A 27,253-nucleotide genomic window follows, 5' to 3' on the forward strand; every position below is an offset into this window, starting at 1 on the left:
CTTGCGTTGGAAACCCTGCGGGGCGGCCGTAAGTCAGCTGTGACTTTGTGGCAGAACCCAGCAACTATATTGTAGACTACACTATGAAGGCTTTGGAGGAGTCCGTCCCCCCCCCCCCCGCAAGAACATAAGAAGAGCCCTGCCGGATCAGACCAGTGGCCCTTTCAGTCTAGTATCCCGTCTCACACAGCGGCCAACCAGCTCCTCTGGAGGGCCAGCAACAGGGCAGAGAGGCCGAGGCCTTCCCCTTCGGTCGCCTCCTGGCTCCGGGATTCAGAGGTCTGTCGCTTCTCACTGTGGAGTCTAGTCGCCACGGCTAGTAGCCCCCGATAGACCCTCCGTTATAATTTTGCCCTTTTAGGCTGCTGTGGTTTTTACATCCGACAGACATCCAGCCATGCCTGTGTCATATTCTCTCGAACATAAACCATGTGAGAGTCTCTGGAGAACACGTTTTCTTCAAATAGTTTATTTAGCACAATAAGCCTTAAAAAATAAATACACACACAGGCACACACATACTCAGTTCCATGTCAGTCTTACGATTAAAAAAAAGTAACAAAACCAGGGGCGGCACAATACGACGCCGGGACAATCCGTAACAGGTGGCCTGGGTTCCCAGGTCTTGCCCCACCGGAGTTTGCTCCAAGGGCCACCCTCCGTTTGCATGAAGCGCTGATGTCCCCAGCCTGCCTGTCTGGCGGAGTTGTGTTGAAATGTTTAAACATTAAGAACTTGTAGTAGGACAGAGAACGGGTCTTGCCACCTGATAGAGGTATCGAGGTTCTTGGGGGGGCTCTTCCACCCTGACTTCGGAGGCCCCAGCGAGTCCAATGTTGTCAGGTCTTGGAAGCTAAGCAGGGGTCAGCCCCGGTTAGTACTTGGATGGGAGTCCCCCGTAAGGAAGCCCAGGGTCACTGCACAGAGGCAGGCAGCGGCAAACCCACCTCCGTTCATCTCTGGCCCTTGTGAACCCTGTAGAGTTGCCGTAAGTAAGCTGCGGCCAGTGTTCCCTCTAAGCTGAGTTAGTGTGAGCAAGCTCACAGTGTTTTAGCCTCCGGCTCACACATTTTTGTCTTAGCTCGGAAAGGAAGGCTCCAGAGGCAACAAATTTATGCAGTGGCCAAATGGCTGGCTCACAACCTTAATGCCCGTAGCTCATAAAGTAGCATTTTTGCTCACAAGACTCCGCAGCTCAGAGGGAGCCCTGGCTGTGACTCAACAGCCCTTTCCGCCACCATTACCAGGATATTTCCGTGTCGTCTCGGAAGCTGCGACTTGGTGGACTCGAGAGTCTGAGACACACACACACACCCCCGGTTCACCAGAACACTGGGAAGGTGTTTTGGGGGGGGGAAGGTGGCGTGGTGTAGCCCAATCCTATCCGATCTCAGAAGTTAAGCAAAGTCATTCCTTGGAGGGGGGCCCACCAAGGAAGGGTCTGCAAAGGAAGGCAACGGCAAACCACTGCTGCTTCTCACTTGCGTTGAGAGCCCCTTGTTGGGGTCGCCTTAAGTCGGTCGCGACCAATGCTCCCTCTAAGCCCTGGAGCCTTGTGAGCAAAAATCCTACTTGGTGAGCTGCTGGCATTAAAGTTGTGAGCGAGCAATTTGGCTGCTGCATCAATGAGTTTGCTCTGGAGCCCTCCTTCCTGAGCGGAGACAAAACTGTCAGCCGGGGGCTAAAAAACTGCGAGCTACCTCACAGTAACTCAGCTTAGAGGGAACACTGGTCGTGACTTGACGGCACATTCACACTCATGAAATATGGGGCATTGGTTTGCTCTGTCCTCCAGCACAGAGCTGCAGATGGGATGAAAGGTCTGGTCTGTGGATATTCTGCCTCTGGACACACCAGAAGCATTTGGGGGGTGGGATTTCCAATAGCAGCTGAAACAAGTGCTCGTGTTTGCAGAATACAAGCTGAGTTGACTCCTACAGAGCCGTTCAGTCCTAACATCAATGTTAAGCCAGTTCAGGTCAGCTCTGGGCAAGGCGATTCATCGGATCTGATTCTCCCACGATGGCCGGCAGATGCGGCAGCAGTGTCACGTTACTGTCAGTGGCTAATAGTACCATTTCTCCCCCCCCCCGCAACAAGCCTGTGGAGTAGGCTGAGATACTTGCCCCACAACCATCCTCCCTGGCTGAGCACCAGACCAGCCTCGGTCTTTCTATCTGTAAAGTGGGAGGGAGGGAGAGAAAATAACCTCCCCCCGCTGTGCTTGGCATAGGAAGGGCTCCTGGTGTCGTTTTGGCAGATGTGGCAGTTAGGCCTGATAGCTTCACCCCCATTAATGCAGGCGGGGCCCTCCGAATTGCTCTTGAAATTGTGAGGAATTGAGCTGGAAGCCACAGATGGCACCTCCCCCAGTGTCCGGCACAGGCAGGAGATTTCCAGTGGCTCTCGAAGGCCCTTTCAGTGGGAGGCAGAATGGCGGGGTGGGGGGGTGGGAAGCAGGATTTTGATTCCACCGAGTCCTTGGCCGCCAGTTCCGCCTTTGCACGTCTTGCTATCTGTTCCCCGCGCCTGCAGAAAGATCATAAAAAAGGCAGAGCAAATTTATTTCTCTATGTGGCTTCCATGGATGAGATTGTATCAGCTGTAAAGCAATAGAGGAGGCTGGGAAGAAGGCTGTTGGGCGATGCCAGTTGCCTTGCCCAGGCAGACCCAGAGAGGCAGCAGTCGCAGTGCTTCTTTTGAACTGGAAAGGGCACGGGGGGGGGGTGTAGCAGGGCTTTATCTAAGTCGGGGGCCATTACAATGGAGCAGGCAGAGTGTTGGGCTGGTGGAACCTTGTCCATTGGGTGGTTTTGGGGGACTCGCTGCCTCTCCACCAACAGAAAGGATAAAATGATTGGACCACTCTGTTGTACACCTCTGATCTCCGTGCTCAAGGAGGACACCGTCACAAATACACAGTGAAGAACTGAGCTCTGGGTTCCCGGTACCAAACAACACCATCCTGGCAGGGGAATTCCTGCCAGGATGGCAACAAGACACGAGAGACTCTGTTGGGTCGTCATTTCTTGCAGACACATTATGTGTGGGGAAGCCAACGACAAAATCCCAGCAGGGCAAAAGGATGCGTAGATGTTGGATCACGTGCAGAGAGAGAGAGAGGTGAGCATGAACCACGAGTACGCAAAGAGCTGCCATCTTTCTACGATGCCAAGAATAAGCCCCCAATGCTAGGAGGTTGAGGATTCAATGGGTTTCTCCATCTTACCTCGAGGCTTAATGGTCAGGCAGCGGTCGTCATCCCTCGCAGCTGGAATGGGAGGCTTTTGGACGTCATAGTAAGCCGACCACACCAGTTCCATGATCCAGTCCTGGTAGGCGCTGACTGCCGTGTAAACCCCCGGACGCACCACAGTCCCGCAGCCCTTGCCGAAGCTGGAGATACCCGCCAGAAACCAGGTGCCCTTCTCGTTGCACATCAGGGGTTCCCCGATGGTCTCCTACAGGACCAAGTGCAAAAAGACAATCCTTTCAGTATGGCAGAGGCCAAAAAGTTGATGCTACCAAGCCCAGATGCAAAATTTGAGCATGCTGGTGGGAAGTGTTGTCAAGTCACAGGCTGACTTATGGTGACCCCTGGTGGGCTTTTCAGGGCAGTGGATGTGCGTTGCCATTGCCTGCCTCCATGTGTTCCCTCTAAGCTGAGCGAGTGTGAGCTAGCTCACAGTTTTTTAGCCTCCCGCTCACACATTTTTGTCTTAGCTCAGGAAGGATGGCTCCAGAGCAAATTGATTTAGGCAGTAGCCAAATCAATTGCTCACAACTTTAATGCCAGAAGCTCACAAAGTAGAATTTTTGCTCCCAGAACTCCACAGCTTAGAGGGAACATTGGTCACGACCAGTGTTCCCTCTAAGCTGAGCGAGTGTGAGCTAGCTCACAGTTTTTTAGCCTCCCGCTCATACATTTTTGTCTTCGCTCAGGAAGGAGGGCTCCAGAACAAACTACTGATGCAGTGGCCAAATCGCTTGCTCACAAGTTTAATGCCAGTAGCTCACAAAGTAGGATTTTTGCTCACAAGACTCCACAGCTAAGAGGGAGCATTAGTCACAACCCCAGTATTCCTTGGAGGTCTCCCACCCGAATACTAACCAGGGCCAACCCTGCTTAGCTTCTGAGATCTGACGAGATCGGGCTAGCCTGGGCTATCCAGGTCAAGGTAGGTATACACGGATAAGCAAAAAATATCTTCCTAAATAATATCTATATCACATCGTGTTGGAGGCTACACAGCCCTTTTTCACAGGAACAGTCAATGCCAATAGTAGCTTCTCTTTTCAGTTGCTTCGTGGCATTACATTAGCATCTATGTGAAAAGCCAGCATGACCCCCGAGATGAACGGCTCCAAATGATTTTCAGCACAATCCCAGCTCTGGCAGGAAAGTTGGATTCTAGTGGGACAGAATAATGTGGCAAGGACTCCCTAAGTCCACACTCTCGTCCTGGGAGCAGAGTGGGGTCCAAAGAGGGAAAGAAAAGAGCCAGGATTCTCGGGTTCCATTCTCTGTTTTCCCAGGGGAGGGGGGGTATGACTGGTAGGAGAGAAAGTCAGATAAAGTCAACCGGTTCCTCGGGGGCACCTCTCCGGATAGCAGAGAATGCCCGGAACTTCCAGATTTGAAACTGATGCGGCTAAACGCGTATATACATAGTTGTTTGCTGTTAGAGAGAGTTTCAGCACCACAGTAAAGCTGGACAGCTCCACAGGACTGTTTGTATCCCCATTGGCTCAGGAAAGGAGGCGAGCCCTGAGGAGAAGCAGAGATCCTCCTTCCTAGGGACCGTTCAAAATAAAGACGAGCGAGAAGAGCGCTTTTGTCACTCTCCACCTTGACAAGTTTAGCTCAACCGGCAGGGAAGGCGTAAGAAGGGCGAGAATCCTTGTAAGTTCTGCCTTCTCTAGAAACTGCACTTGCATTTGGTGGTCTGTGTTTTCCTTTCCCCAGTTCAGCTGTATGTGCACAGAATGACCTCTGGGAAACTGGAACCTAGCCATTGCTGTGTTGGCGCACAGGAAGTCCACGGCAAACCACCTCTGCTCCTCTCCAGCCTCTGAAACCCCCACTAAATCGACTGCAACTCGATGGCCGTTTCCACCCGCGTAGCCACACTGGCTTTCAGGCAGGGCCCTTTTAGAATGCAGGAACAAGAAGGAGTTTCGCTGGGAGTGGGGCTCAACCACTTGTTCCCTGCACGCACAGAAGCGGGCCTGCCACGGGGTACCGTGAGGTAGCTGCCTCATGGAGCACCACAAAATGCAACTGAGTGGGAAGCAGACAGATGGGGCACATGGGTGGAATCCGCTGGGAAGTTCTCCTGCATGTGCACCACTGAAGCGGTATGGAAAAGCTCGCTGTCAGTTTGGTAGGGCTCGCAAAGGAGAGAGCCTATGAGAATTAGCAGAAGGGGTGTTCCGTTGTGCCTTGAACTGGATAGCCCACGCTAGCCTGATCTCATCAGATCTCAGAAGCTAAGCAGGGTCATTTTAGGAATACCAAGGTCGTGATGCGGAGGCAGGCAGGCAATGGCAAATCACCTTTGAACGTGTCTTGCCTTGAAATGCCCACCAGAGGTCAGCTGTGACTTGATGGCAAAAAAGTTGGTTTTTAAGGAAACAATCAGGCCACCCCTCCGCCCCCTTCCTATCCCCTGACTGGCTGATGGCTTCTTACCTCGCAATGCATGGTGCTTTTATGGGGCACGGCACACAGCATCTGGGAGCCGATGGGGATCTCATGCCCATGGTCACTGGTCAAGTTGTAGCGGCAGTTGCACGATCTGGGGCCAAGGATTTTCACCTCCACACCCCCTAGAGGACTCGGTGTGCCAGTCCCATCTGGACAGACATGGAAAAATATCTTTGGTTAGTGGGAGTAGCTCCAAGTCCTGCCACCACTTAAGCCCTGGGGAGTTCCTTGCTACCGATCTTTCCCCCCCTGAAATATCAGGGAGTTCCACAATGGGAGGGAGAATGCTGGGTATGGTGAACATACATCCAAAAGAAATGCCAGGGGGGCATGTTGATGGGATGCGCCGATGCTTGGATAGAGCTAAATGACCATATTTAGGCTGGAAATATCCCCCCCCCCAGGCCAAGCTCTCTAGGGATCATAAATGAAGAAGGGAAGAGGAGACGTAAGTAGATGTCTTTTGTTGAAATGCGGCTTGGCTCACTCACTCGGGCATCCTATAGCTATCTGCCGTGCAGTGCAACATGTGCTCTGCTTGTAGCATGCCAAGGCCAGGATGGCACGATTTGATCTGCGGAGGGTTTCATAGCCTTCCCTCGTGATAGGCTGTGTGGAAAGGGATTGGCTCCTTAGACCTTTCCTTCCCAGTTCTACAGTCTCAGAGAACAGAAGCGTTGCATTCCTGAGACTGGCTGAGAGGGGGAAACGTAGCATATCTCCAGACAGTCCTGGCCTTACCACAGGTCAGAACTAGAGAGCCCAGAACCTAATCTGAACTCCCCTGAGGAGCACCAACTCTTCAGCTTGCAGCTCAGAGGCAAGAAAGGCGCATGGTGGGAGCACAGCTTGTGGCAACGTGACTTTGGGAGATGGTTGGGGGAGGCTGGTCCATCCCTTCTCCATCTCCCCACACACACACACCCAGTGACCCTCCAGTAAAACTAGCTGCTGACAAGGGATTTGGGTTCAAACAGAGAAGAGGAGGGAAAATCATACTGTCTCTAAAATGCAAACCACAGTCTTATGGAACCTCAATTTGCCTTGGGGCCATGCAGGGCAGGGAGGGAGGGTTCAACCCTTCCACTTCTTTTCAGTATTTGAAATTGGGCTCTCTGCTTTGTTATTAGCATTTGAAAGGGAGGGGTTGTGTTTTTAAGGGACTCCCTTTCTTTTTTTCAAAAACGCCAACAGCAGAGCTGGGGAAAGGAAGACGTCCTTTCCTGCATGGCCCTGAGGCAAAATGAAGCGGCAGAAGACTGTGACTGATATGTTACGGACAGGAAGAGATGTGTGATCTTCTCTGAGTCTTCAGACTAAGACTTGGGTGGCCAGCCTCTGTCTGGGCTGTACCACTTCTGACTGCAGTTGAAGGCTCGCAGGACTGAGTGCTCCTCCACCCACCCACCCACCCCATTTCCTTCCACATAGAAAAGTTGCATGTTGGGGGGGGGAATATATATATGCTTGCCTTCTCATGCCACTTTTCTATGTGGACAGCATTATTTTGTATGATGGAGCACTGAATTCCGTGAGCCCCGCTGACAGTGGTATGCCCCAGACAGAGAGCTCTACCACTTCACTACAAGCTACTCCGTTTCTAGTATGATCAGTGTGTTCCAGAATTGAACCTGGTGCCCTCTAGAAGAGAATGCCCCCATACTCTCCTTCCTCGCTCCACGTACCGATTGTCCGTCCCCGTGTCCAGCAGGTAGAGCCAAGTGGGAACTTGTGGGTTTTATACGGGTTGCAGATGGCCCAGATATGGTCGTTGAACTTCACGGGGCGATCCAGCTTGGCCACAGCAATGTCGTAACCTTCTGTCGCGTTGAAGTAGGCACCGTGAAGGACGATATCCTGGAGCGCCCTCCTCTCTAGCCACTCACGTTTTAACCCAACCTCTTTCTCACCCAGCAGCACCACCCACCTCTCTGGTTCCTGGCGCCTGCAAAACAGAGGCAGAAGTCATGAGAGTTTCATTCAAGGTGGCAAAATCTGGCTTTTTTTGACACTGAGTTGAGGTTTTAGCACAGAGTGGCACGACCGCTAGTATTTACCCATCACAACATCTCCCTGCATGTGGGCCATTTCGCACCCTGCTACCTTTGCTTACCCAATGAAGCACTGCGCAGCCGTCACAATCCAGTCTTCTGAGATCAAGGTGCCCCCGCAGGTGTGTTTCCCCTCGTACTGCAGGCTCACGTACCATGGCCAGAGTCCCTCTACACCCAAGCCAGGCTTGTCTCGTTTCAGTGTTCCACAGCCTGGAAAACAGTATAAAATATTAAGTGCTGCTTAATGCACATCCCCCAACCAACCACATCCCGTTAAATTCAGATTAGAACCCAAACCCATCAAGTTACAAACGTGGAGAAGGAATTTGCCTAATATGGTTTTGAAACCACCAGGATTGGCTACTGCATTAAGTCTTTACATGGGGATGTCCTTGAAGACTAGCCAGAAATTCCAGCTGGGGCAAAATTCTGTTTTGTGTTAAATGTCAGGAAACAGGAGCACGTGCAGACTTGGTTTGGTCAGTGGCACTGGTTTGTTGTTATGGTTCCCTTTTAGGCGCTTTACAATGCTAGGGGTCGAGACCCTCGCTCCCCCTAGCAATCACCCATCACCTGCTTCATGTGTCAGGCAGTTTCAGTTACCTGGTGTTTGTGCAATACAAATGCCTGCCACTAGGTGGAGAACCTCTACAGAGAACCCTTTGGATTTATTAAGGCCTTGCTTTCGAATTGAGAAAACCTTCTACTTTAGAACGCTTCCTTTTTGGATAGACATCTGGGATTTCTTCCTAGGGTGCCTTTTCCATATGGCTCATAATTTTCTAGTAATGTTCCTTTTTAAAAATAAATAAATAAATCTAATCATATTCCTTTTACAATTTCCCCCCTCTACCAGCTGCTTTGAACACATTCTGGAAAAAACATGGAATATTTTACAAAAAAGGGTGTGATTTTGCATACATCCATGAATCCACAATCCTTTCCCTGACCCTGGAAGAAAGGTGTCTGTGTTCCATGCTTGACACTTGGACTGTTAAAGATCACAGAATATAAATACGCCTCCATAAAGAACCCTACCTGTACACAGGTACTTGTCCGTTGTCCTGGGCCGGGGCTCTGTCTGGTTAGCAAAGGCGGCCTTACGGACGTGGTGCTGGATCCAGTCCGCGTAAGCCTTGGTCTCCGTCAGGATGATGGGCCCGTTTAAACGTTCACAGTCCATGGAGAAACTCATGATGCCTGCCTGGAACCATCGGTTGTCCTCCAAGCAAACCAGCGGGCCTCCTGAATCCCCCTGGGGCAAAAAAAAAGAGTTGCTTTATACCATTTTATGTACCCCGGTACAGCTGCTAGCCAATCATTCCTTTCTTAGGAGCAGGGCTGCCAACTCCAAATTGGGAATTCCTGGAGATTTGGGGGGTGGAGCCAGGGGACGGCAGGGATTGGGGAGGGGAGGGACCTCAGCAGGGTATACGGCTGTAGGGCCCACCCTCCATAGCAGCCATTTTCTCCAGGGGAACCAATCTCTCTAGCCCGGAGATCAAGTTGTAATTCTGCGAGCTCCCCCCCCCCCAAAGTTGGCAACCCAACTCAGGAGCCCTGGAGCATTGCCTCTTCTCCACCGAAAGCCTTCCCTCCCCCCCAGAGTCTTTCACCAGATACTGCCAACATCTCTGCACCCATGAGGACTAGAAACTCGGGAAGGGTTTTTTTAAAAAGGAACTATGGTTTTGCTGGCTTGCTCCAGCTGTGGGCACGTCTGCATAAAGCATGAGACACGCTCCTCCCTCCTTTGATGGAATCTCACCAGGTTTCTCCCCCCCCCCACTGACCTTGCAGGGCCCCCTCCTGCGGTCGGGCGTCACGGCACAAACCATGCCCGGCATGGCGGGAGAGACGATCGTCCTGTCTCGCAGGTTGCTGTAAATGCAGTTGCAGGTATCTCTCGACAGCAGGTCCAGGGCCATCTCCTGGAGGTGCATGGGGTCCGACAGAGAATCTGCGAGAAGCAGGGAAGGAGAGAGAGTTGGACGCGGGCACCCTCAACCTCATTTACACTCAGATCCGGATTCTTTTATGATGCCCTTCTGATCCTACACGGGGCTCCTGGTGGTGTGGGACGGACGGCATTCGCACCTGCTTAACCTCAGTTACCTGTGCTGCTCCCGGTGCTCCCGGGCCATCCCATCCCACCCCCAGGGCCCCTCCACCTCCACCTCAAACCCCCGCCTCCTTCCCGAGTCATCGGCTGTCCATCACACAAGGCAGGGGTTTTTTTGTAGAAAAAGCCCAGCAGGAACTCATTAGCATAATAGGTCACACCCAACAGCAGAAACTCATTAGCCTATTAGGCCACACTCCTGACAGCACAGCTCATTAGCATATTAGGCCACAACCCCGTGTTACCAGAAGTGTGGTCATCCAGCCACACCCACCTTTTGCTCCTTATTCTACCTTGTCTGTCGTCAAAACCCAGGGCCTTTTTTGTAGCAGGAACTCCTTTGCATGTTAGGCCACACACCTCTAATGTAGCCAATCCTAATGAGTCTCTGCTGTTGGGTGTGGCCTATTATGCTAATGAGTTCCTGCTGGGCGTGGCCAACTCAGGAGCCAGCCGGAACTCCGTTCCCGTGCGTTCCTGCCCAAAAATAGCCTTGACACAGGGGATTTGTCTTTCTCATTTTTTGCTCTGCATCAGAAGTGTCGCAGAAACGGAATGAGGACAAGCGGGGAAGAGCGAGGCGTCTGCGTGGCAGAAGGGCTAGATCCGGGGTCCCCCCGGTCTTCTTGAGCCGGCGGGCACCTTTGGAACTCTGACACTGGGTGGTGGGCATGATGACAAAATGGCTGCCACGGAAGGCAGAGCCAGCCACGGAATGTCAAGGAGTCAGGTGACTCTAAGAGTAACTCTGCCAAACTCTTAAAAAAAACCAGCCTTTAATAGTAACACTTCAAAATTTCAGGCAGAATCTATGCTTAACAGGAGGTCTTTTAAAATGAACTCATTGGGGATTTTTGGGTTTTCCTTGGCTTCCTGCTGTAGCTTCATTTTAAAAGACAGGCACAAACGCAAGACGTTTACTTTTCGACACTGTTGAAAAATATTTCCTTGTCACGCACGGCTTACCTTCCGTCACACAGTGCTGTGGTGGCAGCCGCTGCCAGAGCGACGGTCCCCCCCCCCGCCAGTTTACATGGCCGACCAGTTCTACGGAGGCCAATCAGCAGCTCTGCAGGGCAAAAGCCCAACAGGCCCCACCCACTTTCTAAAAGCACTTGACGGGCACCAGAAGAGGTGTTGGCAGGCCCCATGGCGCCCACGGGCACCAGGTTGGGGATCCATGGGTGAGAGTCGTTGGACTGGGACCTGGGAGACCCACGTTCAAACCCTCATTCCCCATGAAATTCCCTTGGTGACCTGGGGCTCTCTTTGGGCTTCACAAGGTGATAAAACAGGGCAGGGAGAGAGCCCCGAACTCTTTGGAGGGAGGATGGGATAAGAACATACTAAGTAAATGTGTGCCAATGAAGCCTTCTTTTGTCGCCGAACCTGCTGGTTTACTTGTCTATCGACGGGAAGGGCCTCCGCTCGGAGCTTCGGGGAACACTGACTGACGTTCTACTCCTCCGCAAAGCCTGGAGCCTTCCTCCCACCTCAGGAGATGCCTCAAACGGGACCGAGCGGAGTGGGAGGAGATGAACGGCCGAACCTGATTCTCGGGGTCCCATAAAATGGCCGCCCAGACTAGAAGCACCCCCTCCTCCCACCCGCACCCCTGTCACACTCACTGTTTGTGCCAATGTCACCCCAGCCGGTCACCCAACACTGGGTCCCAAAGGCGAACTGGTGATCGGCGCGCGGCAGGCAGATGGGCGAGATATCCCGCTTGAACCACACGGGGAGCGACAGGCGCACCAGGGCGATGTCGTGGCCTTTCTTGTAGTTGACGTAGCTCTCGTGGAGGATGATCTCCGCCACATCACGCTCCTCCCCCTTGACCGGGTCGCCTGTCAGTTTGAGGCGGCCCAGAATCACCTTCCAGTCCTGGGGGACTATTGGGTGTCCCACCCTGCAGGGGGCAAAGTAGAGAGGAAGGAAGGGGCATGTTATTCCTTCTATGGATTGGAAGCCATAGAGAGCACCCGATGTGAGACAGATGGGCAGAGCCAGTTTGGTGTCGTGGTTAGGAGCGCGGACTCTAATCTGGGAGAACTGGGTTTGATTCCCCACTCCTCCACTTCTGGTGTGACCTTGGGTCAGCCATAAGTTCTTTCAGAGCTGTTCTCTCAAGAGCAGTTCTCAGGAGAGCTCTCTCAGCCCCGCCTACCTCACAGGGTGCTTGTTGTGGGGAGGGGAGGGGAAAGGCGTTTGTAAGCCGCTCTGAGACTCCTTTGGGTAGTGAGTAAAGGTAAAGGTTCCCTTGCTCGAAAGCCAGTCGAGTCCGACTCTAGGGTTGCGGTGCTCATCTTTGTTTCAAAGCCGAAGAGCCAGCGCTGTCCAAAGATGTTTCCGTGGTCATGTGGCCGGTGTGACTAAACACCAAGGCGCACGGAACGCTGTTACCTTCCCACTGAAGTGGTACCTATTTATCTACTTGCAATTTCTTGCTTTCAAACTGCTAGGTTGGCAGGAGCTGGAACTAGAGACGGGAGCTCACTCCGTCTTGCGGCACCCGGGTCTCGAACTGCTGAACTACTGACCTTCTACAGCCTGCAGTTCAGCGTCTTAACCACTTGAGCCACCGCAGCTCCTTTGGGTAGTAAAGGGTGGGGTATAAATCCAGTCTCTTCTTCTCCTGCTCCACTCTGCCCTTTGTGGGATGGAGCGCCTCCACTGTCAGCCATTCCTAGGAGCCTAATTTTCCCTCTCCCCTTTACTGAGATGTCTGTAGGTGCTCTTTTGATGACATCATTTTGCTGGCGGTGAAAGAGTGCTGACCTCACCTATCTAGGAACGGGGAAGCCCCTGATTTAAATCCTGCCTCAGGTACAAATTCACTAAGTAATCCTCTCCCAGTCTCTGCCCTTACTCCATACGGGGAACAATCGTATCGTCGCGAAGAGTCGGACCCAACTGGGCGACTGAACAACAAAACCAGAATTAATATTGTGATAGCCTTGTTTTGGATGGGTGGGGGAGCTCTAAGTATCCTAATCGATAACGACATCTGACATAGATTACAAGCCTGGCCGTGCTCAGGAAGGTAGACGTAGTTCCCCCTTCTCCTTTCATATTCACACAACCCCATGAGGAAGGCAAGGGCAAGAGACAGGGATGTCACCCAGTGAGCTTCACGCATGAAGCTGCTTTATGCTGAGCAAGATGATCAAACCATCAAGGCCGGTCTTGTCTACTTAGACTGGCAGCGGCTCTCCTCAGGCAGAGGTCTTTCACATCACCTACCGCCTGAGCCTTTGAACTGGAGAGGCCAGGGATTGAATCTGCGACCTTCTGCATGCCAAGCCAGTTTGGTGTAGGGGTTAGGAGTGCAGACGCTAATCTGGGAGAGCCGGGTTTGATTCCCCGCTCCTCCACATGCAGCTGCTGGATGACCTTGGGCAAGCCCCTGGTCTCTCAGAGCTGTTCTCGAGAGAGCAGTTCTTGAGAGAGCTCTCTCAGCCCCACTTACCTCACAGGGTGTCTGTTGTGGGAAGGGGAAGGGAAAACAGTTTGTAAGCCACTCTGAGACTTCGAGTGAAGGGCGGGGTCTAAATCCAATCTCTTCCTCCTCCTCCTCCTCTGAGCAACAGCTAGGGTTGCCATTCTCCAGGTGGTGCCTGGAGAATTCCCGCTATTACAACTGATCTCCAGGTGACAGAGAGCAGTTCCCCTGGAGAAAATGGCTGTCTTATACCTCTTTGAAGTCCCTCCCCTCTCCAAACTCTGCCCTCCTCAGGCTCCACCCCCCAAATCTCCATGTATTTTCCAACCTGGAGCTGGCAACCCTGGCAACGGCCTGTCCCCACCCGGTCCTTCACAGCAAAGCGGGGATCTGAACCCCGTCTCCCAGATTTTCGACATTCTAACCCTTACACCCAACTGTTTCTCAAGGCCTTTTTTATTTTTGCAGAAGGCAAAAGAAAAAACGCCGGTCTGATTATTGGCTCCTGGTGTCTGGAGTGGGTTGGAGCCAGAGATGCAAGAATGGCAGGACTGGGAGATGCGGTGGGGAAACTGGGCCAGACGGACTCATTCGGCAGTGATCAGGAGGATCAGGAAAAGCGTGCAGGACTGACTTACTCAGGGAAGCAGTGAGCGGCCGTCAGGATCCACCTATGGCTGATGACGCTTCCCCCGCAAATATGCCGCCCACGGTGCTGGAGGCTCACTTGCCACGCCCACTCCCCTCTCTGGGCGTTCACGCCGCCCGCCACCCGGGTAATTAGCCTCTGTTTGCCGCAGGTGAGGCCTGGAGAGAAAGGGGAATGTCGGAAAGGGGAATGTCAGAAACGCGCTTCCTACTTCAATGACCGCCCTGAGATCATGTCTATACTGAGTGTGAACGTAACCAGGGTTTTCCCTGTGGCAGGCAGCATTTGTATGAAAGGCCCGTAGAGCATCTCTCAGAGGGAAGTTACAGACCTCCCTCCCCAAATCAAACTCCCCAGGGGAGGCCAGGAGCATTAACCAGATGTAGGTCTTAAAGATCTGTCTCAGAATCCCATCCCAAGCCTTCTCAGTTCGCACCCCACACGTCTGGGTTTTCCCTCCCCTCTTCTGCCTGCTGAGGTTCGCCTTCATCCTTGGCCTTCAAGCTCCGGCCATAAACCTTTCCCTCCAGCCAAGCTGCTCCATTTGGCCATAAACCTTTCCCTCTGGCCAAGCTGCTCCATTCGGCCATAAACCTTTCCCTCCGGCCAAGCTGCTCCATTCCTCGGGTCATGGTTCATTTCGGGCCACTGAGCTTTTTGCTGGAATTCCTTCCAACGTGTTTGTAATCAGTGTTCCCTCTAAGCTGAGTGAGTGTGAGCTAACCCACCGTTTTTCAGCCTCCGGCTCACACATTTTTGTCTCGGCTCAGGAAGGAGGGCTCCAGAGCAGTGTTCCCTCTAAGCTGAGTTAGTGTGAGCTAGCTCATGGTTTTTTAGTCTCTGGCTCACACCTTTTTGTCTCAGCTCAGGAAGGGAGGGCTCCAGCGCAAACTGGTTTAAGCAGCAGCCAAATCACTCGCTCACAACTTTAATGCCAGGAGCTCACAAGGTAGAATTTTTGCTCACGAGACTCCACAGCTTAGAGGGAGCACTGCTCCAGAGCCAACTAATTTACGCAGCAGCCAAATCGCTCGCTCACGACTTTAATGCCAGTGGCTCACAAAGTAGGATTTTTGCTCACAAGACTCCACCGCTTAGAGGGATTGTTGTTTGTCATGTGGCTTTCATTTCTTTTTCATTGTTTTTTATTGATAGGGTTGAATCGCTGTTAGCCACTTTAAGCCAATTTGGAAAAGCGAGGTATAAATGATTTTGGGTGTAACGCCTCTTAGTCTAGTGGTCGTGAAGCCATTATGCACACCTAATAAGCCTTCGTTCCACATTTGTTTCTGATCCCGCCCTCTCCCTTTCTGGCCCTACCTGCAGCTGAAATTTAGATTAGGCCTGGGGAAATGTTGTAAAAAGGTTCATAAATGTGGGGATCGAGCTCCATGCTCGATCTTTCCCAAACTACTTCACAAGATAAAGCAAAGCACCAAAATATAGTTCCAGAAAGTATCCTGGCACCTGCCTCTCTGAAAGAGGTTCAAAGGGTTTCAGTGGCAATTGTCTGCTTTATTATCCTGCCTAGAGTGTTTAGCTAATGAAGATCTGAAACAAGGGGGGGGGGGGATCAAGGAGCTCTGTCAAGTCCAAAGTACGTACCTGATGCATATGATCCTAGAGAAAGACCTGAGTAAAAGAGAAAAATAGTTCAGAACGGTTAAGTTTCCATGCATCTCGCTTCTGCGTCTTACACAAAGCAGGGGACAATGCAGAGACCACTGACTGCAGAGAAACAAAGTCCTAACAGTGCAGTCCTAAACGGATTTGCAGCCTTCTAAGGCCATTGAAAGGAGCTGTGGTGGCTCAAGTGGTTAAGACGCTGAACTGCAGACTGTGGAAGGTTGGTAGTTCAGCAGTTCGAGACCCGAGTGTGCCGCATGACGGAGTGAGCTCCCGTCTCTAGTTCCAGCTCCTGCCAACCTAGCAGTTTGAAAGCAAGAAATCGCAAGTAGATAAATAGGTACCACTTCGGTGGGAAGGTAACAGCGTTCCGTGCGCCTTGGTTTTTAGTCATGCCAGCCACATGACCACAGAAACGTCTTCGGATAGCGCTGGCTCTTCGGCTTGGAAACGGAGATGAGCACCGCAACCCTAGAGTCGGACTCGACTGGCTTTTGAGCAAGGGAACCTTTACCTTTACTTTTTAAGGCCATTGAAGTCAACATGAGTAAGGCCCCGGTCACACGCGCAGGAAACTGCGGGGGAGAAGCGTGGCTGTTTGCCCCGGGGCAAACTAACACGCAGTAAAGCGATCATACCTCCTGTGGAGGTTCTGTGGAGGTACCGTGGAGCTTCCATGGTTACAGAGAGGCGTCGATCACAACACATGCCTGCGCGCAACGAAAAAGCACGCGGCGCGGCGAACTGGGTTTCTTTTTTTGTGTACACTACGAATGCGCATGCTCCGTTGGGTGCATGTGCGCAACCACGGAGACTTGGGGAAAAAAAACACCCTTCTTCGCAAGGGGACATGGGCGGGCGCCGGATGCCACCGGAAACGCGATCAGACGCCCGCCCTTGCCCCGCAGTTTCCGGAAACTAGTACCTCCGAGGTACTAGTTTTTTGCTGCGCGTTTTCGGGAGGAAGCCTCCGTTGTGCCACGGAAGCGCTACGCTCCCCAGATGTGCTGGTGAGATCGCGCCCGGAAACTCCGCCTGTCTTCCGTATCTCTTGCGTGGCTAATGTTGCGTGTGACCGCAGCCATAGAAGGGCATATCTTTGCTTAGGACTGCAGTGCGAGTCACTGCGTCAAGATGTGGCTGCACTTAAATTCTCTGCTTGCGTTCACTTAAAAGCTTCTAGCCCTGGGGAGTTCTCCACATTCATTTTGTTTTCCATACAGGGCTAGAGTTGCCAAGTGCCAAGGCCAGGGGGTTTCCCGTCCCTGTAACAGGGGCTTCGTGGGTTATCATTTGCCTCCATGCCATGAAAACCTTCGGCTGCCCATTTTCAACATGAAGCCCGTGTTAAAGGGGCAGGACATTTTTTCTCCAGGCCCGTTAGTAGCCCTAATGGATCTGCTCGTTATCCCTTCTCTGCTTTCGTATGTTCCCAACCGTCCCTGTTTACTGGGGATGGCCCCTAGTGTTTGGTACCAGTCCCTAGCAAGTCTGTGTGTCTGCTTTGGCCATGTTCAAATGTAGCTAATGTGACTCACTAGAACTGTCCTTTTTCAGGGTTCACTCCCTTTCGCCAAGAACGCACCCAAACACATGAGGCTGCCGTATTCCAAGTCAGACAGGTCACTGGACTACCGAGATCGGTATTGTCTACTCTGACTGGCAGGAGCTCCCCAGGCTCTCAGGCGGAGGTCTTTTTACATCCCCTCCTACCTGATCCTTTGAGTGGAAACGCTGGGGATTGAGCCTGGGATCGTCTGCAGGCAAAGCAGATGCTCTATAGCTGGGCTGTGGCCCCTCCCCAGGCTGGAGGAGGCGAGGGGCCATGTTTGATCTCTGGAAGCACTTTTCTGAGAAGGGCCCACGTGGTGGCGCCCAGCCTTCCATGTGCCGTCAGAGCTCATCTGAACTGCTGGCAACCAGGCCGTAGGGCAATTTCTTTTTAAAGCATATCTTTAACCTAAAGAACAAACACCTTCCTGGCTTTGAAATCTGTGCAGGGTGAATGAATCGAGCTGCCGGAGCAGAACCTTCATACTGCAAAGTGTATATATATATATCTATTCAAAATTCTTGTAAGCATCAATATACAAAAATACAAAATAACCACTTTGTCAAGTTTTCATGTTGTTACAGGTGATGGACGAAATTCTCCGGAGTGTCATTCGTTTCGTGAGAACTTCTTACATCAACATGCGTTTAGTTGTCTTCGTTCATAGACATTCCATACTGGATTCAACAAAATTCACAGAAGGAAATAGTGTTCATTCTCCACTCTTCAGAGCATAATACTACCAACGGGTTCTGAAGAGTGGAGAATGAACACTATTTCCTTCTGTGAGCTCCTTCACCTCATTTTCTATGAAATGACCCCTGCCTCATTCCCCTTCCTGTGTGATCTGCGGTTTGTTGGGTGATTATCCCTTTCCTCTGTCAAGGGCACTTTCCCCCTGGGCCTACTCAATCAGGGAGCAATTGCACAATGGCAAGAGAAAGTCCTGATGAGCAGAGAGCTGTCTAGCAAACAATGATTCAGCGCCTCTCCCCCGGGGCAAGCAATTCTGCAGAGAGGAATTCCCAACCCCCCCAGTCTAGTGCCTCCAAGAAAGAGGAAACTGCCTTCCCTCTTTTGTTTTGAGCGGAAAACCAACGGGCACGGGCCGATTAGGCAACACGCCAGTACATACACACGGTCGACCTCCTTAATCCGGTGTTCGCTTGTTCACCTCCATGCCAGCTTCTCTTGCTGGCACACGGGAATCCTTCCTTGTCTTATCATTTGCTTTCCCCCCCTGCAGGCTGGGCGACTGTGCTTTGAACAAGTGCCTGAATCGAGGGATGGCAAAGAAGGGATACTCTGTGCCCGTACTGTTCTAGCCTCCTTTTCTTGCCAAGACGTACAGAAGCTTCAGAAGAGGGAGGGAACCCTCTCCGCCTCTAAAGACTGGTGCCAACGCAGTGCAATTAGGCTGGTACACGAATCCAGACGGTTGGCGCCTTTGATCACACCCTGTTGATGTTCTGTCCTAGGAACGAAACCTCAGGATTTCTACCCCTCCCATGCAGGGACTTCTTACTGGGCTGAAAACAGGTTAAAGGAGCCGTCTTCACACACCTTTGGATGCCAAGCATCCCGCCTCAAAGCCCTTTTCCTTTTGCCAGATCTGTGTGAGGACCGGCGGCGGCGGCAAGGCTGGTGGCGGGCACTCTGCACATGTTCAGAGGAATGCCATCCTCTATGAGCATTAAATGCCTTCCCAGCTGGTATTTTGAACAAGTTCTACAGCTCAGATCACTAACTCTAGGACCCTTTCGGGGAGGGGGGATGGATTCTCCTCTTTAAAAACTCCTGGTTGTATTGTTTCAGTAGAGCGCCCACAGGGTACTTACCTGGGTTTCCTCTCGTCCTCAGAATTTTTCCAATAAAAAGGTTAGCGTTGCCAACCTCCAGGTGGGGCCTGGGGATCTGGCATTATAACTGCTCTCCAGATTGCAGAGATCAGTTCCTCTGCAGAAAATGTACAATTGTCAACCTCCAGGTAGGGCCTGGAGAATTGCACCTGAACGCTAGACAACAGAGATCAGTTCCCCTGGAGAAAATGGCTGCTTTAGAGAGTGGACTGTTGGATGTTACACCCCGCTGAAGTCCCTCCTCTCTGCAAACCCCGCCCCGTCAAAGGTAGGAAAAGAAGAATAACGTGCCCAGCACCAGACGATGGCTTTCTTGGATAAGACCGCGTCCATTCTTTAAGGTTCGATGCCTTTAACAGTGGCAAGGGAGAGAGAAATTCAACAGGGACAACTCTCCCCTTCGTTGCACATTTGAGCCAGAGAGCTACACCAGTTAGATTTCTGCCTGTCACGCCACAATTGAAAAGCACCTGTGTGGGTCTAACAACTGTGGTCCGACCCTAGCAGAATCAACAGCCAATCCAAAATGGGAGGAGGATTCCTTTTTTGCGCCCCCCCCATATACTGTGATTTGCCAGCCCCTCTAGGCATGAGAAAACCGCCATCCATGGCAAGCTATATGGGGTGCGACTTCCAAACAAACAAAGCCTGTTCAGTCCCTACATAATTTAACAGGAGCGCCTTTCGGTGTGTCAGAAAAGCTCTCTACCCATGGAATTTCTGCACATCGGACAGTTGCCGAGGGCATAGGAGTCTTGAGAGAGAGAGAGAACAAAACAGCTGCCAGAATGATTTCTACCAGTTCTTTCGACACAGTTAAGATAGCAAAAGAGGGACCTGCTGAGCTGCATCTCTTTAGAAGGCTGCAGTGTCCCACTCCTCCCCCCCCCCGCAGTAGACGTCTGCCTGTCCACTTCCTCCCGTCTTTGCCCTTCTGCTTGGAGTTCATGCGAATCCAAGGAGACGCAACTCCCAGCACCACCCTTCCCGTTGCCTCTGGCCTGTGGTGACACAGAAATCTGAAGGGAAGTGTTTCCTTCCTACATCCCTACCCCAGGTTACCAACTTTTTCACCAGCCCCTGCTCCTATGCTTGTAGCAATAACTTGATCAGCAGGCATTAGCTGGGGATAACGCTGCACTCGGGGTCCCGTCAAAAATTTCATCATGCCGGTTTCTGAAGACAAGGCATTCGAGCAGGTCAAGGTAAGTTTCTTTTCGGTCAGTTGGCAACCCCACTCCCCATGCATACTCAGCATCCTATACCCAGGGCTTAATTCAGAGAGAGATCGAGAGAGAGAAATCGCTTCGTCAGATACGACCAGAGATAGTTGGATCTGTCAGAGTTTTCACCTAAAGTCCTCAGTTGCATGTCCTCTACAAACACTTCTAGTTGTATTTCTACACTTCACCAGAGGGGATTTAAAAAAAATATCTTGCACTCAGACCGTCACGGCCAAATTCACTACTAAAACCAACCAACTTCTCGGATTCCTTTCGGCCAGGGCTTGCCTCTTTCAGAAGCAACCCTGAATCCTTTTCTTTGTCTCCCCTAGCAGGCGCTGTTGGAAACTGACTTTAGCCATGTCCAACAGCTACCGGATGAGTGCCCCTGAGCATGTGTAGAGCGCCTTTCCCTCATCCTTGGAGCCCCCGCTAGCCTTGAGGTAAAGGGCCAGTCTTCCAGTTTTAAAGAATGTGGCTACTGGGAAGATTCGAGGCCCGGCACTTCTCATTTTAGGGGTGAAGAGCTGCTTCCATTGCAAATCCCAGACTAGCTCCTTTCGCCTGTTGCAGCAATAAAAAAGGGACGTCTTGGGCCACCTTTTAAACTTTTATTCCCACATCAGGTTTTTTTTGGTAAACTACAGCCCACCAAAGATCTGTGCTCCAGACCATCAAAAGCGTATGCTGGAATAAATGTTTGCTGTTCAAGACTCCCACTTTTCTGACCGAATTACAGAAGGACCATTCTCTCTCCTTCTCCATTCGTCCCTCTGCTTCTAATAACCATCTGTCCATCTCCCACCTGTTTCCTGCCCATCCACCTGCCCCTGCACCCCCCCCTCATTGTTCAGTCCTAGGCAAAGTGTGTTGATCTCCAGTCAGTCAGTCAGGCATTTATTACGGCAACAAGCCATAGAACACACATGCTTAATTCATAACATTCATATAACTGAATTTAGGACAGTAAAATAAAACTCTATAAAAATACAGTTGAGTGTAATAAAGTAAAAGAAGAACACAAAACAGAGACTATTAGGCAACTATTATTATATATCTGATAGTGTATTTCGGATGCAGTAGCATGCTACCAGTGTTCCCTCTAAGCTGAGTTAGTGTGAGCTAGCTCACAGTTTTTTAGCCTCCGGCTCACAGATTTTTGTCTTAGCTCAGGAAGGATGGCTCCAGAGCAAACTAATTCATGCAGCAGCCAAATCGCTCGCTCACAACTTTAATGCCAGGAGCTCACTAAGTAGAATTTTTGCTCACAGGACTCCACAGCTTAGAGGGAGCCTTGCATGCTACCCAAAATTTTGCCACAGTTTCGGTAATTGTCCAGTTCCCATCAATTAATAATCGGTTACATTGCTCAGCACCTGATTGTCCCACCATATCTGTTATAAGAGGAGGTGTTGATCTCCATCAGGCACTCAGACTGGCGAAATTCTGCCCGAGAGAGCATGGCCCCTCAGCTCTGCCTAGCTAGCAGTTTACTCATCTTCCCTTGGAGAGCTGGAGATACACCCGCAACCCGTCCACCCCTCCAACCCCACCAGCCCACCCACGTGCTCCCCCACAGACCCACTCACACTCAACCGACTCTGGCCCATGGCCCTCTGCCCTGCGGGGACTCACCCATAATGACCAGCGTCAACAGCACAGCAGTGCCGGCAAACTCTCTGCCGTGCCCTTGGCCTCCCATCCCTGCAGACGTTCTCTTGGTGTTGGCCAGCTCCCCGAGGACCCGGCTTTATAGGCCTCCCGTGCCTGTTGGAGGAGGAGGCGCTCCGGGTCACCCCGCCCCACCACACCTCGGCAGTCTTGCACAATGTGGCATTTTTCGCCGTTAGTCACTGCTGGGACTCGGTACGCTTTGGCAATGTCCTGACGACGCTGGTCTCGCTGACCTGACAGAAGGAAGGGGGGGGGGTTTGGACTGATCGCAGTTTTGCCAGCCTTTTCTTTGGCACTTCCAGGGTGGATTCAGACTGGACTTTTTCCACAGAGTGGAGGCAGGGGGGACGATTTAAGGTGTGGGGTTGCCAGCCTCCAGGTGGGGCCTGGGGACCCCCCCCCAATTACAGCCCGTCTCCGGAATACAGAGATCAGTTCCCCTGGAGAAAATGGATGCTTGGGAGGGTGGTCTCTGTGGCACTGAACTCCACTGAGGTCCCTGTCCTCCCCGGGCTCTACACCCTCCCCAATTTCCAAGAGTTTTCTAATATGGAGCTGGCACCCCTACCCCCCCCCCGTGCCCTGCCGGTGGCCAGGGGGTCTGGCAATCCTAGTAAAGGAGATGCCACGTTTTGCATTATTATTCCTAGCCAAGCATCCATGTGATATAGTTGCTTTACAAGCATACAGATAAGGACAAGCCATACATCCAATGCCTTCCTGCTCCACATTTCCAGGGTTCGGACTCAGCCCATAGCAAGTATATCTGGCCTCTGTGGCTGTAAAGGTAAAGGTTCCCTTGCTCGAAAGCCAGTCGAGTCCGACTCAAGGGTTGCGGTGCTCATCTCCGTTTCCAAGCCGAAGAGCCAGCGCTGTCCGAAGATGTTTCTGTGGTCATGTGGCCGGCATGACTAAACACCAAGGCGCATGGAACGCTGTTACCTTCCCACCGAAGTGGTACCTATTTATCTCCTTGCAATTTCTTGCTTTCGAACTGCTAGGTTGGCAGGATCTGTGGCTGTACCCCATTTTAATAAATTTGTAGTAGAAAGGTCTGCATTTCAGGAAAATTTTTAAAAAACCCACATTGTAAGAAACAGAAACGTTCCACATTGTAAAAAAAAAAAGAACAAACCACACAGAAAGTTTATTGTTGGTTATAATTACACCGAGAAAGAGAAAAGGGGGAAAATGTATACATATACACCCAAACAAAAGAAAAAAAAGAGACCAATTCATAGCAAGAAACAGAATAATCTCCAATGAATCATAAAATGCAGATGGGTGAATCTTGTCACTTACTTTCTCGTTCCAGAATATAATAAACAATATCCAATGTTTAAATTGCTCCTTTGGGCTCTATGATGATATGTGAGTCTTGTCAATACAGCAGCACACCAGATTCTATTAAGCCATCGTTTATAGAAGGAGGCTCTGCCTTCTTCCAGTTTGCTGCCATAACCATCTTGGCAGCAGTGAACAGACTTAAAAATAGCTTGATATCCATTCACAGAGTCTTTCAGGTACCCTAGAAGTATACCTCTAGGTTAGAACAGATAAAAGGAAGTCCTTCTTCACCCAAAGAGTGATTGACACATGGAATTCACTGCCACAGGAGGTGGTGGCAGCTACAAGCATGGACAGCTTCAAGAGGGAATTAGATAAGCATATGGAGCAGAAGTCCATCAGTGGCTATTAGCCACATGGTATAGATAGGAACTCTCGGGCTGGGGCAGGTGATGCTCTGTATTCTTGGTGCTTGAGGGGGGCAACAGTGGGAGGGCTTCTAGTGTCCTGGCCCCACTGGTGGACCTCCTGATGGCACCTGGTATTTTTGGCCACTGTGTGACAGAGTGTTGGACTACATGAGCCATTGGCCTGATCCAACATTGGCTTCTCTTATGTTCTTATGTTCAAGGGATAGGTAGATACTTCACTTTTCACTAACAAACTGAACCAGGGTTCTCCAAATAATCTGTATCCTAGAGTTTGTTCAAAAGGTATTAGACATAGGGATGGCCCCAGGAATATACAGCTTTAAAGGGGGGTTAGATAAGAACATAAGAGAAGCCATGTTGGTTCAGGCCAATAGCCTATCCTGTCCAACACTGTCGTGCAGTGGCCAAAACCCAGGCGCCATCAGGAGGACCACCAAGTGGGGCCAGAACTCCAGAAGCCCTCCCACTGTTGTCCTCCAAGCACCAAGAATACAGAGATAGATAGATTCATGGAGGACAGGTCTATCAGTGGCTACTAGTCATGGTGATTGAGGGGAATCTCCACAATTGGAGGCAGTCACCCTCTGAATCCCAGAGCCAGGAGGCAACATCAGGGGAAGGCCTCAGCTTCTATGCCCTGTTGTTGGTCCTCCAAAGGAATTGGTTGGCCACTGCGTGAGATGGACCACTGGTTTGACCCAGCAGGGCTCTTCTTTGGTTCTTATGTTATTAAATACATGAAATATTCCATGTTACATCACTGTTTTCTGAATTTTGTATGCAAGACAAAAATGCACACATCTGTCTGTGATGCTGTGCTCATGTCCATATGCACGCTATAAACAGTTAAGTTTCCAGTGTTTGATGGCATTGACTGTATTATGGAGCCTGGATACTCATGAGGGGTGTCAGTGTATTGGGAAAATACACCTCCAGGCCTTACTTTCATGCCTGAGAATATAGTATTTGGCCATTGCTGCACCATGAGATCGCACTGTTGGCTGTCCAGTCACTATTTATTTATTTATAATTTGGATTTATAAATTGCTCAGTCCCTGAGTACTCAGGGTTAACTGAGAGATCGACAGCAACAATGGAACATATAATCAATTCCAACAATTTAAAAATTGATTAAAACAATTTCACAAATAACAGTACTCAGATGGTGCCTGTTGCTGTCCTCGATAGAGCCAATAGAGGTGGAGCTTCCCAAATGCTATAGAGAGGAGGAGGAGAGATGGATTTATACCCCACCCTTCACTCAGAGTCTCAGAGCGGCTTACAATCTCCTTTCCCTTCCTCTCCCCACAACAGACACCCTGTGAGGGAGGTGGGGCTGAGAGAGCTCCCCTGAGGACTGCCCTTGAGAGACCAGCTCTGAGAGAACTGTGACTGACCCAGGGTCACACCAGCAGCTGCATGTGAGGGAGTGGGGAATAAAACCCGGATCTCCAGCTTAGAGTCCACTGCTCTTAACCACTACACCAAACTGGCTTCTGTGGGCCAAAATGTCCACATTCTGGAGAGAGGCGGATAAGGCGGAAGCATTGAGGGGAGGAAGGGGAGAAACAGCACGGGCAGGCAAAGTAAGTCTGGGTGATGAGGGCTGCGGCTTAGGATAGGGGAACGTCCGGAGGAATTAGATGATGGAGTGGCCCCCTCTTTCTGATTCGATAATGCCACATTATCAGGTGGGGCTTCAAAACGACGGATGGAAAACCTGGGATTAACACAAAACCAACCAGGGGTACCCTGTTTCCCATTACAGGGGGTCCCACTTCTAGCCCCCTTCTGCTGCTTATACAGCAGCTGGAGAAAATGGGGGGGGGAGTGATGTCACCTAACCTGGAAGTGATGTCACGGGTTGCAGTGACCCGTGCCGTCACAGAACCGGAAGTGACATCACAGTGTGTCTTTTTAACGTTCTTATTAATTGCTAGTTCCAGGAAATTATATCTTGAGTAAGAAGAACTCGGGAGAGTTTACTGACTTCTGTAAAATAAACAGTTACTCCCTTAGGTTACCCTTTGTCCCACATAAGCACCTTTCCATGCTCACGCTCAGAGTTAGCGAGAGATGGTGATTTCATCATAATACGTCTGCCAGTGATTGTGGAAAATCCGCCCCAAGCCAAAAAGATTCCTGGGAAGGCAGAGCTGGTCAGAGCAGTAAGTAGAGTTTGGAGCGCTACAACTTTTGGTTGCCATGGATGGTTTCGTTTCCCCCACCATAAACGTTCTTATTCTAGAATCAAGCTGTCGTTGCCTCCCTGAGCGGTCTCAAGTCATAAACTTTGAAAGTCAGTTTTCGCGGGGGGGGGGAGTTATCAGGGGGGGGCGAGCCAGTGCTTCTTGTGGGGCGGAGCACTCCTTGCCCCCACCTTAGACACGTCCCTCAGTTGTACTGTTGATGACTGATGCTGAGTGTTTTGGGATAGGGTTGTGCCCCGAAGGAGATATCCGAAATGCTTTGGGAATTATTCATTAAACAATTATTGCACCTAAAATTCGTTACAACACTCTTCTCACAGTTTGCCCTTGTCCATCCAGGCCTTCTGGAAGACGAAGGGTGCCTCCGCACAGAGGTTGCGCTTCATGTCTCCCCTCCCCACCGCAACCTTTTCCATTTTAGCTTCTACCCAGTGCGGCTAGAAAGGCACACGCTTTCCAACCTCTCCACTCACATCTGGTGCCATTTTCCCCTTGGTGGGTGGAAAGCACCATCACCACGTCCGACATATGGCCACCCGCGTAGAGTTTTCAGGGCAAGAGATGTTCAGAGGTGGTTTGCCATTGCCTGCCTGGGTAGCAACCCTGGACTTCCTTGGTGGTCTCCCATGATCTAAGTACTTACAAGGGCTGACCTGCTTAGCTTCTGAGACCTGATGAGGTCAGGCTAGCCTGGGCCGCTTGCCCCTTACGCCTGCCATTTCCTCCCACCTTTTCACTGTTGTTTCTTGTTTAATTGGTAGTTGGTATGTCACTATGGCATCAAGACAAAATTGTGGAATGCTTCCCCAGGGAGATTCATCTCTCCCTTTCTATCATCAGCGTCTGCCAGTGGGTGAAGGCTTTTCTGTTTTGTCTTAATTAATTAATTATCATATGGCATTGTGTGTAGTATATCCAGGAGATCCTAAGATTGTCTGGCAGGCTAAAGTTCTAGCTCTTTTAGCTTTATGCACCACTAGGTGGCAAGCTAGTCTTGTTTTTGAGGGGCTGAGAGAGCTCTGAAAGAGCTGTTACTGACCCAAGGTCACCCAGCTGGCTTCATGTGGAGGAGTGCAGAATCGAACACAGTTCTCCAGATTAGAGTCCATCGCTCTTCACCACTACACCACACTGGCTCTCTCTGTTTTGTCTAGTGTTCCCTCACTGATTCTCATTGACCTTTCATCCCATTCATGTGTTGTAATGGTTTTTAATAGATAGATAGAGATATGTGCTTTTAATCTGGTTTTAATGTGTTATTTTTTACCTCCTCAGGGACCCAAAGGAAACACTGACTCTTGAAAGTTTATACCCTGGAAATCTTATAAGGTGCTATGGGACTCAACTGTTCACTAAAATAAACACCTACTGCTCCCCCCCCCCCCCCCACTGTGGAAAAAAACACTCGGACCCATGG

The 27,253-nt window shown here is 50.9% G+C and overlaps 1 protein-coding gene across 1 annotated transcript; it reads right to left on the bottom strand.

Annotated features, from left to right (window-relative positions):
• Positions 1-1,685: 1,685 nt before the first annotated feature.
• PRSS53 (protease, serine 53) lies at positions 1,686-21,940 on the bottom strand. The gene is made up of 11 exons (XM_015406830.1): positions 21,870-21,940; positions 15,580-15,606; positions 13,964-14,132; positions 11,512-11,792; positions 9,555-9,721; positions 8,800-9,016; positions 7,821-7,971; positions 7,393-7,652; positions 5,693-5,856; positions 3,230-3,461; positions 1,686-2,529 (listed from the first exon to the last, which is right to left on the bottom strand). Exons 1-11 carry the CDS (start codon positions 21,934-21,936, stop codon positions 2,513-2,515), a joined length of 1,752 nt encoding a protein of 583 aa, XP_015262316.1. The 5' UTR covers positions 21,937-21,940; the 3' UTR covers positions 1,686-2,512.
• Between the last annotated feature and the right edge of the window lie 5,313 nt (positions 21,941-27,253).

Source organism: Gekko japonicus, unplaced genomic scaffold (assembly GCF_001447785.1).
Source record: "Gekko japonicus isolate JY-2015 unplaced genomic scaffold, Gekko_japonicus_V1.1 scaffold849, whole genome shotgun sequence".
Lineage (NCBI taxonomy): Eukaryota > Metazoa > Chordata > Lepidosauria > Squamata > Gekkonidae > Gekko > Gekko japonicus.

What these genes read in the sequence shown, in the direction of transcription:
- PRSS53 (XM_015406830.1), bottom strand. Translation starts at nt 21,936, where the DNA reads ATGGGAGGCCAAGGGCACGGCAGAGAGTTTGCCGGCACTGCTGTGCTG. An exon ending in GGACAAGTACCTGTGTACAG is followed by an intron (nt 7,972 to 8,799) that starts GTAGGGTTCTTT and finishes ACTGTTTTCCAG; the next exon opens with GCTGTGGAACACTGAAACGA. An exon ending in AAAGCACCATGCATTGCGAG is followed by an intron (nt 3,462 to 5,692) that starts GTAAGAAGCCAT and finishes TTGGTCCTGTAG; the next exon opens with GAGACCATCGGGGAACCCCT.